The sequence below is a fragment of the Acipenser ruthenus genome, chromosome 7 (assembly GCF_902713425.1).
Source record: "Acipenser ruthenus chromosome 7, fAciRut3.2 maternal haplotype, whole genome shotgun sequence".
Taxonomy (NCBI): Eukaryota; Metazoa; Chordata; class Actinopteri; order Acipenseriformes; family Acipenseridae; genus Acipenser; species Acipenser ruthenus.
In genome coordinates this window covers 38585625-38602442 of record NC_081195.1, presented here as the reverse complement: position 1 = coordinate 38602442, position 16818 = coordinate 38585625, and the positions used below count along the sequence as shown (strand labels likewise).

At 36.9% G+C, this 16818-nt stretch overlaps 1 protein-coding gene across 2 annotated transcripts in view; it reads left to right on the top strand.

Moving 5' to 3' along the window:
- The window catches only part of nrip2 (nuclear receptor interacting protein 2), a 41267-nt gene extending 25896 nt beyond the window's left edge, over positions 1-15371 (top strand). The window contains exons 3-6 of one of the 2 annotated variants that reach the window (XM_034921933.2): positions 3866-3948; positions 7107-7246; positions 10114-10166; positions 13674-15371. In XM_034921933.2, coding sequence (XP_034777824.2) covers positions 3866-3948; positions 7107-7246; positions 10114-10166; positions 13674-13760 — 363 coding nt within the window. In that variant the 3' untranslated portion in view covers positions 13761-15371. Of the gene's footprint in view, positions 1-3865; positions 3949-7106; positions 7247-10113; positions 10167-12495; positions 13637-13673 lie in introns of those variants that run through there. The other variant, XM_059026918.1, reaches the window with a different exon arrangement.
- Positions 15372-16818: the final 1447 nt, after the last annotated feature.

The window sequence follows — 16818 nt, the reverse complement described above, 5'->3', positions numbered from 1 at the left end:
CATAGTTTTTGTTAAATGTAAATGTCAACTGTACACTGCATTCTGTTCCGTCTTCATTTGAACTATTTTAATACTTTATATATATAAAATATGAAAGGCAGTTTAATCCCATCAAATTTTATAGTGGGGCCCTAACCTTAACCTTCACCCCCAAAAAGCTTTTCATAATCATACAGTAACCCCTCGCTAAACAGGACATGTTTGCCCGACATTTGTCGGGTTTAAAAAAAATACAATAAGATCGTGCACACATACATTTACAGTTCTCCTATTTATTTTAAATATAAATGTGTTTTGGGTATGCTACACATTACATTTTGTAAAAATATAAATCTGTCCAGTAGGCCTATACAGTATACAGTACAATAGTAAAATCAAATACCTAGTGCACGTTCTTTGTACTTTAGCCTACTGTTAACACAAAATAAATCATGCTGCTGCATTGTACACATAAATAACACTAGCAGGGAATTAATTTTTCAATATAGCATTTTCTTTATATGAACAATAACATATATTCCTGCATTTTTCATTTACAGGTTGGAATCATTGAAAGAAATTACTCAGATATATTGTCTTTTTTTCTGTTATTGTGTTATTATGTCACAATATTGTGTTCTGTCATTGTTATTTTGTTAGTTAACTTTGTTAAATGTAATCTTTAAAACAAATAAATTCAATGCATTATTTAAAAAATGTATGCAACTTTTTTTTGCTCATTTACATGCACAGAAGCCACCGTTGGCTTTACTTGTTACGTTGGCCCAACGTTTTTGTGCTATCTGGGACTTTAGCTCCAGGTATGTCAAATGAAAGAGCACTTGCAGTACCATGTTATGCCTGTGTATGTCAAGGTTTTCTGTCTATTGTTTTTTTTTCAATCTGATCTCTTTCTATACATGCCTGTCAGGAGGTGAGTGGTGTGGGTGAAAAAGTGAATGTCCAAACAGTTTTGTGATTACCAAAATAGTCAATTTTTAATTAACAATAATCACTATACTGTGTTATTATTTTGAGAAACCTTTTTGTCCGGGACTGAAAACCCACCATTTCACCCCCATACCATTGCTGGTATAGGGGAAAAATGGCTGGTTTTCAGTCCCAAACAAATCCACAAGTGCACAGGAAAGTGCTCCGGTTGTAGTGGAGTGGTGCTCTGTTGTGCTGGGTTGTAGTGCAGTGGTGCTCTGTTTTTCTGGGTTGTAGTACAGTGGTGCTCTGTTGTGCTGGGTTGTAGTATAGTGGTGCTCTGTTGTGCTGGGTTGTAGTACAGTGGTGCTCTGTTGTTCTGGGTTGTAGTACAGTGATGCTCTGATGTGCTGGGTTGTAATATAGTGGTGCTCTGTTTTTCTGGGTTGTAGTACAATGGTGCTGTGTCATGCTGGGTTGTAATGCAGTGGTGCTCTGTTTTTCTGGGTTGTAGTGCAGTGGTGCTCTGTTGTGCTGGGTTGTAGTACAGTGGTGCTCTGTTGTGCTGGGTTGTAGTACAGTGGTGCTCTGTTGTGCTGGGTTGTAGTATAGTGGTGCTCTGTTGTGCTGAGTTGTAGTACAGTGGTGCTCTGTTGTGCTGTGCTCTGCAGTGCTAGTCGTGCTGGCTCTGTGGCTGCAGCTCCCGACTCGCTAGTCCTCTGCTACACAAATAACCAAACAAAAACACAGCGCTCCTACTGTGTCCCCTTTGTACTGAGATTTGCAGCTCGGATTCCTTCTCTCTCTTTCACAATGATCTAAGGCAGTGTTAGTAATGTGACTTGTGTTTTGAAGTTGAGAAGGAGAGCTCAAAATCATCAGGTGACTTTATATCCAATTGTGTTCTGTGCAAATATCCTCATCTATCTGTGAAGACATTGAGTTGGAGATACCGCAGCAAACAACCAACGATCTAAAGTATACATAATATTTCATTTTACCATTTTTTTTCATTTGACTTTCATATATTGTGTGTGCAATTTTGTACAGGCTTTACATAAAAAAAACAAAAAAAAAACTTGAGTATTTCTGTTATGTGTATAAAACGTTTGTTTTACTGTGTATACATTTTGGTAACTATATATATATATATATATATATATATATAGATATCCCTATATGTATATATACTGAGCACACGCTGATGATGGGCAGAGTTTCAAATGACACAGAGGAAGTAAGGGGAAAAGCTGCCATGGATGCTGAAGCTGTATCTGCAGGTGAGTTTGTGTACTTGTTATATGCGAGGCACACATATTCAAGTCCGTTTTTATCCTTTCGGATCTCAAAAGATGTTTTTGTTGTTGGACACCCTCGCGTCCAAGTCGTGCCAGATTAAGTTGAAGATCAAACCAGACTTTACGCACCGATCCGACCGCGGTGTCAGGGGACAGTGCCTCAGTCTCCCCCAGACACTTCAAATCCAGCCCGGTAATTCGGGGGTTGGTGTCTGGCCTTGTCTTTAACTGCTTTTCTAAATGTTTTCATGACTGACAGGAATACGTTCTTGTTGGTTTTAAACTAACTGTCAGCAGAGATGTTAAAACTTCTACTGTTAAAATATCTATTTAGTCCAGCTCAGTGTTGTAAAACTGGAGACTGAATACTGGTCCGCAGTTGAACTTCTTGCACAAGCATAAAATTCCCTTATGTTGTAGAGATTGTATTTTACTTATTTCCTTAAGTACATGGAGTCTTTAAGTACATAGACAGCCCATGCTGTAGTTTTTTTTGTATTTTTTCAATCTTTGTTTTCTTCTATTTCATTTAGCTGTTCTGTTATGTGTCTACTCTTGATAGTTGCTGGCACATTTATTTTATTTATTTATTTTTTTCAGATGGACTGCTGTCTTCACTCAGAAAGTTGGTGTTGTACCAGTTATCTGAAGTTTTATCCCAAAATATATTAAAGGAAATAGGTGGAATGTCACTCATTTTTGGCAGTGGTTTTGTAACTAAAACAAATAAAATGGCAGTTTGTCATGGAATTTGGAATGTAGCGGTGTGTAGTGATTTATTCAGTGTGAAGCGGCTCTTTAGTATGCAAGCCATGGTATATGCTATATATACGCATGGTCATGTGATGCTGTTTAACCAGTCAGAGGTTGTTATTTTTCCAAACAGACCCAGGACACAGGAACTTGATTTTTACTGCGCTGACACGCTATTTTTTTAATAAACAAATACACACAAAATAAAACAAAAGCCAAAAATAAACACCTAGCTCTCTTTGAGCGCTAACTAAACATAAATCAGGAACCTAAACTAAAACATGACAGCTAAGCTGTACCTGTTGCAAATTAAACAAAAACAAAAGTGCACAGCACACTCCAACAAAAAGGCCTGCCTGCCTGCCTGCCTGCCTGCCTGCCTGCCTGCCTGCCTGCCTGCCTGCCTGCCTGCCTGCCTGCCTGCCTGCCTGCCTGCCTGCCTGCCTGCCTGCACACACTCACAAGCAGACTCTTCACACAGCAGCCAGGACTGCTTCTCTTTTATATCCTGCACCTGGCTCTAATTCACAATAACAGCCAGGTGCAGGTCATAATTGACTAATAAAACAATTAACAAAACAATTAACAAAACGTGCAGGCATACATGTTTTCTGCAGGGAGGATTTTAACCCCCTCCTTGCTGTGTTACAATATATATATATATATATATATATATATATATATATATATATATATATATATATATATATATATATATATATATTCTTGAATAATTGTGGTGGATTGACATACATATGAAATTCAGACTATTAAACAATACTTCTTTATATTGTTGTGGTAATTTTACATTAGGCAGTGCCTGCTTTTGCGCATTGTTCCATCAGTGTAACACTATACTGTGTGGACAATATTCCTCAGATTTATTTTCTGTTGTTTCCCTACAGTGCTGTGACAAGGAGGTCAAGGCCACCATCAACACAGGGTACCATCAGAACATCGTATCTCAGAGCTGCTTCAGACAATTAGGGTAAATCACGGGAGACACAATTACATCTCAAATATATCTTTTTTGCACAGCATTAATGCAGAATTGTAGGAAGATGTACTGCATGAATTAATTGCACTATGGGGCGGCATTAAGTTTCCACAAATCACACAAGCTCACTGGGACTAAAACCAAGAGGTGTAACCACAGTATAAGCAATTAGTGTTCTAATTATGGCAAAAGATGAAAGTACAATATTATATGTTCCCATTTTTCCACTTATATTTCTGGAACTGTTTGTCACACAAACTCGAACCATAATCAGGTTTAATGCACACCCTTGGGGAATTTGTTGAGGGCCCTTGCTTAACTCCCTGTTCAAATTGTCTGCCTAGGTGTTGCTTGTAAAATGTTGTCTTCAAACAGCTGAAAAGATCCCCTTCAAATGAAATGGTAGAACACTCTTATAATGTGATAGATGTATAAATCAAAAGAGTCTAACAGCTGAGCTGAAAGCTCTGTTTAGATCATTAAAATAAACCCCACTCTCTCAAAATGTGTATCATTAAAACAATGTGGCAGTGAGACAATATATTTTTTTGCTGGACATCACCTGTAATGGAACTTGGAAGAGAGAATCATAGAATACAGCTGAACCAAATGTGAAGGCACGACCTCAAAGTGTGTAGTATGTACCATTGATAAGAGGTTAAAACAAGTTGTGGCAGGTGTGTTAAAGAGTAAGTAGCGGGGTTCAGAAAAATATTTTTCTGTTACGCGTCCCCATGTGTTGCTACAACTGTTTAAATAACGTACCTGTAATTTTTCTTTTCGTTGTTAGCATCCTAACAAGTTTTTACACTTATAAATTTCAACTCTCTCATAAAAGGTATTTTCAAGATGTCTGCTTAGTGGACCTGGGTTTGAGATTTTTTTTTTCCTACTCATATTACTGAAGAGACACCCCCCAATAAAGCTTGGGCAGTGATGACGGTGTGCACAACTGGGGCTAGATTAAGGGATAAAAACATGGTCTATGGGTTTTATAGTTTTAGGTAAGATTCATAATTGAGTGTTTAAAATTGTGGATAAAAACATGAAATACAATACAGTACATCCTTTTAAAGTAAGATAGCTTTAATTTCTCTTCATACAGGATCATCTTCAATTTCATACAATATTAATACATATATAAATAAATTAGATGGTTTGATAATTGTATTTAAAAGCATAGGCTTGCAATATACCTATATATTAACTGGTGAGCAATTTTTTCAATGGGCTCATTCAGTTGATATTTCCCATATCACACGACCGTGTGTTATGGGAAACATGTGCTCATTAATACCAGCAACAGAGAGCTACCTCTCGACAAAAAAACAAGTTGCCACAGAAACCTGACTGCAAAAAAAACAACAGAACTGGCACAGAAGAAGATAAATTCAGCTAAATGTTGTTCAAGTTGTCAAAGTTGTTACTATTTTAATTAAAATTCTTATGCAGTTCACTCTCCGTCTAACAACTCACTGAATAAACTAAGTAGAGTAAGCCCTCACAACAAGCAACACAGAACTTTAGAAGTCTGGCATGAAAAAAAAAGCTCATCAGAGATTATAAAAAATAGTCTTGGGGTAGTGTGTGATAAATAAGAATTTTAAGCACACCCGAGAGGTGGGATGCTACATAAACCAAGAGGATTGGCCTTAAATCTCCACACAGAGGATCGTGAGGGTCCCCAGTAATGTTGTTGAAGCTGACACCCTGGGATCCTTCAAGAAGCTGCTTGATGAGATTCTGGGATCAATAAGCTACTAACAACCAAACGAGCAAGATGGGCTGAATGGCCTCCTCTCGTTTGTAAACTTTCTTATGTTCTTATGTTTTTTTTCCCCCACAAAGTAGCTTCGTTTGACACAGTCAGGGCTAACCCGAGAATAATTCAAAGTAACCTCACTTTGACTTGAAGCAGTTTATTTATTTATGTATTTATTTATGTATTCATTTTGTATGGAACTGAAGATGATCATGTATGAAGAGAAATTAATTAACTTACTTTAAAGGTGGGGTGCAATGACATGTAAAAAAAGACATTGTTGAGTGCAGTTAATCTTTCTATACATGTCCTGAAAGTTTCATTCACATTTGTTACTTATAAAGTGGAAAAAAAGGCAAATTTGTGGTTAGACCGTTTTCAAAAACCTTTGAGACCTCTACCCGGATGAGCGCGCGTGCGTGACGTCACACCAGGACATTCACTGTTGTAAATGCAGTAGATGGAGGACAGAAGTTATGGTTCGGATGTTTTATCCCTTCATGTAAAAACAAGACTAGTTTGAATTATTCTCCAGCGTAGCCCCAATTGTGTCGAACTATTTCAAAAAAAAAAAAAAAAAGAAAAACGTTAATGCAGTAGGCAATGTATTTATTGCCGACCTATGCGTTTAAATAAAATTATCAAACCATCCGATTTTTTTTTATTTATTTACATTTCAAAAGTACTTAAAGTGATCTTCACATTGGCTAGGAGTAAAGTGCATTTTCTGCATCCTGATGGGGTCGTATTTCAGCTTGTGGTTCTTATATAGATAGATAAAATTTGTCAGGATATTAACAAAGAAAAGAAAAATTACAGGTATGTTATTTAAATAGTTGTAGCAACAGTTGGGATGTATAACGTTATATTTTTCTCTTATACTCTTTACGTCAAGTTGAAATATGTAGTGGGCTCAAACAGTAATGAACTAGCTAAGGAGTGGCACCAGCGGATTTACAAAACCATACTTTATAAACATTAAAGACACTGAGAAAGACTTCTAGTCAAAACATTTGGCATTGAATTTAATGTTTTTTTTATATGGGTACGCTTAATTATAGCTTTTCTCCTCAAATGTTTATTGGTCTATAAACCTGTAGTCAGTTAGCCCCTCATGCTACAACATTACTCTATTCTTTTTTTCTCACAAGACCCTTACCAACGCCATTAAGATATGTTTATTTAATTTGCAAATGCATGGGTTTATTCTACAAGTAACATGTTAAAACCATTGTCTTAGTAAGCTATCCAAATTGTATCACATTTTTGTGTAATGCAAGTTTTTTGTTGATTTGTCAAATTCTATTGAAAGTTGTAAGTGAGAATACCCTGATCCTCTACAGGAGACATGAATAATTTACAATGAAGGCTCTCTGTCTATTTGCAGGCTGACTGACATGCAGGAAGTGAGCAGTGATGAGGAATCTGGTCACAGCTTCCCAGTCGGATCCACATTGATGGGGCGAGTGGAGAAGTTAGAGCTCCTGATAGGACAAGAGAAGGTGGAGTGCTCTGCACTTGTAGTTGGTAAGGAGAACACACCATTGTCAGAGAAAGCTGTGATTGGGGTTACAAAACAAGATTTAAAAAGAGGTCCAGCCTCAAAGGGCTAACAAGTAACTACGATGTGATAGATGTTACAGAAACTTGGTTATCCAAGAGTGATGGGGGTATACACTGTATAGGAAAGACAGGCAGGACAAAAGAGGTGGAGGGGTAGCGCTATACATCAGAAATATAGTCTTGAAGATTATTACTAATACTTCTTTCTCACTGAGCGATTTTCGCAGGTTTACAATCATCATAAAACAGAGAAAGGCCATTCCAGTGCTATTGATCTCAAAGGCTTGAATGATAGAGCGAATGCACTCTGAAGATTAAATTAGTATATTGTATGGCTGTGGCAAAGTGGCTGAGTGAGAACAGGTGCAGGAGTGATGCAGTGCGGTAATGAAACAGGCAGAGCCTTATAATCCAGTTTGGAAAAGTGGTGTTTATTTTTATTCCAGGTCTGGTGACCAAAACAATAATCCCCCGGCAATACACAACAATGTGTACTGCATGGGGTAAACAATAACGGGATTACAGTCCCAACTAATAATCACAATATCTGACCCACAATAATACATACACAGTCACCAGTCCTGGGTGCGTGCAGTAGTGCTCGAGGTGTGTGATACAGATTAATTAGTGACTGTTGGTGAAGTGCCGTTCCGGCTTAGTGCTGGCCCTCAGCGACAGCTCCGAGACTGCTAGCTGTCTGGTAATGTGCAAGACAAGACAAGACAAGACAATTACAAGACAAAACAAACAAAACACTCACGGTACTTTTATGATTAGGAACGGGGTCTCTCACAGTCCTTCTCAGTTTATTTACACAAACCAAAAGCGAAGGAACAGATTACGATTCTCAGTCCCCTTTTATGCTGTCACATATGACCCCTTGGTAAACGAGTGCAACCGCCTGTCCAATCTGCAGCTGCCACGTCGTTTCCCTTCCGGGTCAATGCGTTATTGCTATGGAGTCTCGCCCCCTTCCCGACTGGCTGACTTCCCTTGAAACCTGGGAAAGAACTGTCAGACCTGCCCGTCCACAGAACTCTTTTTTCACTGCTATGGCCCTCACAGGTCGGGAGGGAGATTTACAACCAAGAATCATTGTATTTCTGTTACAATGGCTTATACAATTTTGTGCTTGCAATTGAAAACAGTGTTTTTTGTTTTAAGTTTGAGTCTTCAAATCTGCATGGTGAATGCAAAGTGAAAAGCAAGACAAGAATTAGGGAGTTGGCTACAGTTTAAATAGGGTGACTGACAGGTATTTTAGCGGGATGATACAAGGGAGGAGCCCCAGCTCCAGCCCCCTGAAATACACCAAGGTTCTACTAATCCATGGGACCATTTTTTGTTCAATTTTAATAGCATATATTCTACTCAGTTCAATGTAAACTAAACTCAGAAATCTTGTTCCCGCGTGTAACATACAAAATGCCGAGGTGCTGTGTTGCATTTATGGATAAAGCTACTAACTTTTTGAAGCCTAAATCCTGGACATGTCATAATTTGCAAATACAGATTACCCAGTGTTCTTTCAATGAAAACTCTTCCTCACCCCAGTCAAAAATAGTAAACCTCAGTTTAATAATGCTTTGTGCGTGGAGCTTGTCTACAAGAGCCACAGTCAGCTGACTGTCAGAGCCACGGTCAGCTGACTGTCAGGAAACAGAATGCTCTCCGGGTAAAAGGAAGTTGTTTTTTGGGGGGTTTTTTGGAAAGTTGCAGCAAGTGCTGTGTGCTGAAGTTAACAAATATTTGCTCTCTCTAGTTGTTGTCCTGCATTTTATTCTATATCTGAGCTCCAATATAAAATACATCATGAAAATAAAAATATAAGATGTATCATCATGCTGCAGATTAATTTCTTTTAGTTTAGGGTCAGCTTTTTAAAAACCTGTCCTGTCTGGATTATGGGGTCAGTTGGTACCTTTAGATTTACCTCAGTCCATCAAGGTGGTGCTTAATTACTGTTGAACTAGCCAAAAGCGGGACAAAGGTAAGATTTTATGAACTTGTGGGGACACTGGGAGGTGCTACCTAAAAAGGAGATTATCCTGGGAAAATCAGGACGATTGTGGTAGCTTTATTTATGGATGAACTGAAAATACAAAAACTTATATTCATCATAAGATGGACAAATAATGATAATAAACAATGTAATACAATGTAGAATATATCTCCTACCATTTTGGTTTCATTGTGGTAAAAATAAGGAAATTAAAATAAGAGGATAATGGAAATTGAAACATATTCAAGTTAGTAATAGTAAATAATATTTTTAAAAACCTGAAAGAAACTCACTTGTAGTATCGTAAACATTTCTAAAATACTGACCTGAAAAAATTATCATGTTTTGCAGATTAGCAAGGCTTTCTACTTTTTTTTCTGGACTATTTTCGGAAATGGCATTATTCATCGTGGTAGAAATCTATATGCTTGAAAGGGCAGTGTTTGCTGTTTGTTTGTTGTTGTTGTTTTTTTTCACTGCGATTTAACCACAAAATCATTTTGATGTTTGGATCCTGAAAGGCCTCTGTGACCACAATGGCCCGTGAATAGACATGTATTTTGAGGGGCATGGTGACAATTGAGAAGGGCACCCATGGCAACTGCCACATGACCATCGTTAATTTCGAGCCCTGTACTTGTTATGTAATGCAAATGGATTGGATTGCCCATTATCCAAATGTTTCCGTTTTGTATAAATACAATACCCAACCTACCCGATTTATTTTCTTCTTTGACACTGGTTGAAAACTTTTGACTCCTGCTCTACCTCCTAATTTCAATGGTTGATTGGTTCAAATGGTTTTATTTTTATTTTATTTTTTTTGCAGAGGATGAGACATTTGAGCTGTGCCTTGGATTACAGACTCTGCTGAACCTCAAAGTAAGGGATTGCTCTTTCTTCAGTAATGCTTTTTTGCTTTGTCTAATCATTACCATGACAGTCTTCCAAACAAGGTTCATTGAAAACACACTTCAACAGCATGCTGCCTTTTCAAGAGTAATCTGAAGTAGAAAAGAGCATAATGGAAACAGGGTGAAAGGTTATTCCTTATAAGAGATAAAAGGAACATGTGGTGAAGGAGTGATGAGTAATGAGGCAATTAGGGGAATTAAATGAAAACATTGGTATGAAGAGGTGAGAGTAGGGGCAAAGCCATGAGTCTGTATAATATTAAAATAAAAAAGGAATGTTCAGCTAGGAGGAAGAGGGAGAGCATGTTTTTCCATATTTTGCAAGCTAATTAAATCATTCAGATGTTCAGTTAAGCCGAGCAAAATAAATGTTGTGTTTCCGGTAACTGTGTGAAAAATATAGGGTGGTAGGTAGGGCCAAACTCTTTTCTAAACTAGAATACAAGAACTAGGTGCATACAAGTAACCATCATATTCTGTGAAACCGTATAATACAGTGATGTATATTTCATTTACTGGAATGTACTGAAAATATCATTGTTTTTCAGGTATTTTAATATTGTGCTATTATTGCACATAAAGTTAGATGATTATTATCATAACCCTGATTCCCTGAAATATAAAATGTAACCATTACCGTATGGGTGTTTACCTCCTAAAGACCCCAAACCTGAATAGATTATACCAAAGCTGTGCACCAGCGCCTGTGACACAGTCATGCCTGCCCCCTGGGGCATAAAATTCTTAATATAATGAGGTACATACTCCTGTTTTTCTTAAAGCAACCTTATGTTGGTTATCATCCAAGGTTGATACACAGCAAATACAAATCCCGCAATAGAAATGTCAACAGACAGCTCACTTGAAGAATGCAGACTGATATAATCAAACTTCAATACAGCTGCAACAAATAATACTGCAACATTTAATAGTTATAAAATATGTTGGTCAATTTGACCACGCCTGGTCGGAATAGGTATGACAGTATTTTATCTTGCTAATTTTTGCAAGAACGTTATTCTTTCTTTATCAGGGGAATTAGTACATATATTTAGGAAAAGTCAGGAAAGCACAGCACCTTATCTTAAACACACACGCACAACAATTTAAATTTAAATTCAAAAAAGGTCAAAATGACCGTCTTGGTCGTTCTAGGGTTAACCCTCTGCAGTCCATTTATTAAGTGTGTGTCAGGCGCATCAGGTCCAATTTATTTTCACACGCGCAGTTAATTTTAGACGCGCTATTTAAAACAATTTTTTTCCCACAGTCAAACGGGTTTAAAAGGCCCTGCATATCAACAAACCACTCACTAGGCATCTCCAGCCCCACCCCACCCTTTCGTTCGCTATAGCTTTCACATATGCTAAGAAATAAATAATAATAATAATAATAATAGTCGTACATACCGATCAATCATCTCCTGATCACTCGTTTTATCACCAAACGCCTCAGGGGCAAGTATGACTATTCATGAGATACGCCCTTTTTTTTCGGCTTGTCTCGGCTCCTGTCGCTCCCACTCGGCCATTGAATGGTTTTCTATGCTTTTTCCGGAGAATAAAACGACTAGAAACCCGTTTTTTGCGTCTTTTTGATGATGTTGGACAGGGTCCGACATTGGACCGGATAGGAATAATTGCAATGTCGGACCAGGTCCGACATAGGACCGCAAAGGGTTAAGGGTTCAGTTAAGTAATTGATAACTGAGTTGGAATGAAAAACAGCAGACACAGAGGTCCCCCAGGATCAGGATTGGGAAACCCTGCCCTAGCGGATACTAAAACAAGTCCACTAACTTAGTCCAGCATTGTCTTCAGACTAAAGTTGTGGTATTGTACTAACTCCTGAAACAAATGTGAAGAATCTCAAAATGTATTGCCAACATTTATGGAACTGAACTATTCCAAATATTAAATAAAATTATTTGAAGTCAAAATGTTTGCCAAAGTAGTTTCATTCTTATTCAAATTATAGCCTAGGCCTATATTATTAACAAAAAGAAATACGACTTCCATATAGTTTTAATGATATCCCTATTTGTAATGGTAATGAACGGTAGTTAAATACTATATTGTGGATGGGTATTAAAATTAGTATAAAATTAAACAGGGTGCCGTTCATTCATTATTCATTGATTGTACGATGGCCAATTCATCTTGTGGTTGTTGTTTATTGTGTCCTCTTACAAATTAAATTATAGAAATATTATTGTGCAGAAGCGCATTAAATATAATGATGTAATCATTCATTCAGTGATGTTCAATTGTTTTCAACAAGCTATTCCCCTTGTAAAGCTATCTCCTGCCTTTATTTACACCTGCTTTCATGATGTGGAGCCACTACGAGAGACTTTCGTATGCTCGGCGAGTACAGTCTACTCAAATAATATCCATCCATTATAGCTCATTCATTAACACCTTTTAATATGGGCTACACCTAAACAATGCATTTGTTTTATGTGTGAATTGACTAATGAGGACTAATGACAGTTTTGTTTTTTCAATTACGCACTTCATTAATTTTAGTGCCGCTTTATGTAAATGAGATTGTACATTTGATTTAAGAACAGTGCAATATGTTTGTGTGCAATTCAGCCTGTTTACTTTTGTGTGTCAATTAATTTGCATATGTAACAATTAAGATGTTGTTAGGTTTCTAAATGAATAAATACAAACATTAATAAAATTCAATGTTCTTTGAGGAAAAGTAATTTATTTATAGTTTGAATTTTATATTAAGCTGAAATCAACTCATATTTTGAGCTCCCCCTTCAGTTCCTGTTTGGTAACACACTGCAACAAAGAGCTTAATCCTGTGCTGTGTAGTAAAGTGGGGATTAGCTGATCCCCAACTTTGTTCTGCATCATTTTTCGTTGCAATTGGTGCTAAATTAGTATCGAGCTGAGGATGATCCCGAGATAGTACTGTACTAGCCAGTCCGTAGCTTGGTACGCAGCTCTGTATTAAATTCCCAGGTTCGCTGCAATTGACCCAATAACACTAAGTAAGCACTATTTACTTAAAAAGTATCATGCTTGCAATAAACCACTTCAATGCTGTTGATGAATTAATTTTTTGGTATGAACATAAAAAATCAGTTTATGCCTTAGATTTAAGTACTAAAAAAGCTTTATTAAACAGTGGAACATGATTATTTAAAATTAAAACTGTGATACAAAAGAATATGAATACCAGTACTCAAGTATTTAAATAAAAAAAAAAAAATCCAAAATCTCAATAATATTAATATAAAAAAGCTATAGCATAACACAACTACAACCTTTATTCCTTATTGACAGATTGCATGTTGAATTATTCTAAACAATAACATAATGGCATTGATTATGGCGAATATCAATAGAACTGATCGACAGAAGTCTGCGTTAATAAAAAAAAATGCAATGATAGTTAGTTTCTGTAGTTTACATTTTGTCTGTAGTAATTTTTGTTTCCTTTTCTGTGATGTGAACAGTGCTGTATAGATTTGGACAAAGGGGTCCTGAAGCTCAGAAAATCCAGCGAGGAGTTGCCTTTCTTGGAGAGCCCGTTGAACCAGTAGAGCCACCGACTTTCCTTCATCGTTTCACCAGCAAGATGACCAGGCTGTAATAATCTTTGTGTTCCCTGAATGTTTTTCTTGCAGGATTTGTATTTGTTTTTGGACGATGGGTGGAATTTTATGAGTGAGACCTGACAATCAAGCTGAAACATCAATAAAAAAAAGTCTCCTCTCTCTCTGCTGTTTTTGTGTTAAGGAAGAATAATCAGTTAAGGATTCAACTTGTCAAGCAAAAGACTCCCTTTATTTTTAATTAAGTGGAAGGTAAGCCATTGGTAGCACCTTGGTCAGAAGCTTTTGAAAACTCTGTAACGTAGTCCTGTCTAAAACCTGTGTCTTGTCCTATGTATCTAGCACAAGGTAAAAAGTAGCAGCATTCAGTAATACACTGACAACTGTGTTTAGACATATTACAAAGTGCACAAAAGAAGAAGTACACACTTTATAAATGTATTTTCATCAAATAGAGAAGCTAATGTACACAACTATCATTATTTCCTGGATAGATGATTCACACTGTCCCCATAAACAGACTGCAGTACACCCAAATCCTCAGAGAAGACAGTTCCATCTCAGGTCATGTTCATCTCGTTAACTTAATGCTCAGTTTACTCCCAAGGTGTTGGCAAGGACTTCTCAGTTACTTTTCTTGGTGTGTGTTTGTATGTTGATGATAGTATTTTACCAGGGAGCTGTTTTATATTCGCCTTATGTTTCTCCTTTCTTATTCTGCAGACCCCCCCCCTTGTTCCTCAAAAAAAAAACAGAGGAACTCAAGAATGGAATTTTTAGCCTGAAACTGGTTCTTATCCCACACCACAAGCCATGCCTACTTGTGATAAACAATGTATCCCAGGACATTTTAATCTCCCTGTCATGGTACCAAGAAATTCATGAAGGTGATAAACTGAAATTAAGTTGCCAAAAATTGTAGTGTAATTTAGTTAAAGTTCACTGGTATAAGTGTTTGTCAAAATATATTCTTGGAAGCCTGTTTTAACTTTTTCCTGCTTTCAGGAATGGGAGAGAATTCAAGAAGTCATGCCAGTCGTTGTGTTGGGGTTCTGTGCATTTAGTGGCAGGTTAATACTTTATCAATACTACTACTTAACATTGACATTGTAATTTCTTTGACATTTTGACTCTCTCACTTTCTCAACGTCTTCAGTGAATATGCCCCAGAACGTATTAGCTGTAGAGACAAGCTTTTTCTTCCACTCTCCTTGGAACCCGCTTTCCACAGCGCCATAGACATGGGGGTTTATAAATGTGCTTTTATAGCTAGAAAACAACATATTCCTTTTTTTTATGGTAAAACCATCGCACATAGGTAAAATCAAAAAATTCAACCACATTGAGCATTTAACAAAGCAGGTTTCACATCAGATGTTCCATTTCCACTGTTTAGGATACATCCAGTTCTCGCTTTCTCTGTCCTCTTTTGTTTGCTGATGATCCTGCAAGTCTTGTATGTGTCAAGATTTATTTATATATTCTTTGCTTTTCTGTCAGCATGGTTCAGTTTCATTGGGGTTTTCCTTGTGCTGTATGTATACAAAAACAAACAAACAAAAAAACAGCCACTGTATTTATTTAATGGTTTGCATCTTTCTGTCAACAGTGTTAGTGTATTAATGTGCAGCTGAAAAAGTAAACCTAAGATGGTATAAAAAGAATTGAAAGGCAGCAGTCTTAAATCTTTTACACATGGGGAAATACGTATCTGTCCATATCCTTATAAAAATAAGAATGGAGTATGTACCTATCTGTGTCTGTTAACCCCAGGGATTACTTGAAATGGGAGAGCAAGCAGACAAGATTAGTGCCATGAAATAAGTGATTTATGTACCAGAAAGTTAACAAAAGATTGGAAATCTGGGTTGGTTCATTTCATTTTGAGCCCTTTATTAATATGTTTTAATTTACTCAATAATAATCTATAAATATTGTTCTATATTTATCGTTCTAGAAGTTCTGTTACAGGAATCATCCCCATTTTATATTAATTTATGGATTATAGCTATGATCTGTGCAAGCTTCAGACTGGATGCCTTTCAACGTGGTATTAGTTTGAGTGTAATTAAAAAGCCCAATCTTGAGCTGGAATTCTGTTCTGTATGTAAACTGGTGGCTTTTGTCCCATATTGCACGTTTCTTGAAAGCTTTGTTGTTTATAATATTCTATTCTCTTGACAATAAAAGTATTATTCTGAGTAATATCTTCTCTTGTGCTGAATGAAGTGAGTTCCTGTGTCCTAGAGACCAGAGAGACAAGAACATTGATAAGGGAGTGTGCATTCAGATCTCATATGTATAAAGCTTATTAATAAAACAGACCAGTCTCTGTGCGGGCCTCTGTACAGATTGGATAGGAGATAAGAGAACTGCAGAACAGGGCTTATCTGTTACTGACAAATCGAGTGAATTTTTGAATTATAAATGAGCAACAAAATACAACAGTAGGTAAGAAAAGAAACATACAGTGCAGTACTGGTGACAAATGTATAATTTAAGAATGGGTATCAATAAGGCCTGGATTTTGCCCCTAAAATATTGATTAAAAATGAAATCTGAATTCTCCCATGAAATAAATTGTAATAGGTATTTTTTTCATATAAAGCACTGCTAATTATACTGTACTCCAGTAAGTTGTTCTTCCATGGATATATGGAATAGAGAACCTAGGAGTAAAATGTATTGATATTGCTCTGTAGTTAAGATGCAAATACGTGTCAAATGCTGGAGTCAGTTTATTATTTACACAACAGCGCTCGGAGAAGATCCCTTACATGATACAGAATGGTTGTAAATGTGTAAAGCATAAACTCTGGACATCGCCCCTTTGTGTCTTCCCTCACTCATCGATTATTTCTTAGGTACACATGAAAAAATATCACGTTATCTGTTTATCCCATGTATTTTAAACTTTTACCTATGATAATAGATTTAATTAATTCCTGTTTGCAGCTGGCTTACCTGTAAAGTAGCTGCATGCTCTTCTGTTTGTACAGTTTGTACTGTTCTTGGCTCCACATCCTCTTCATCATCATCGCTGAGT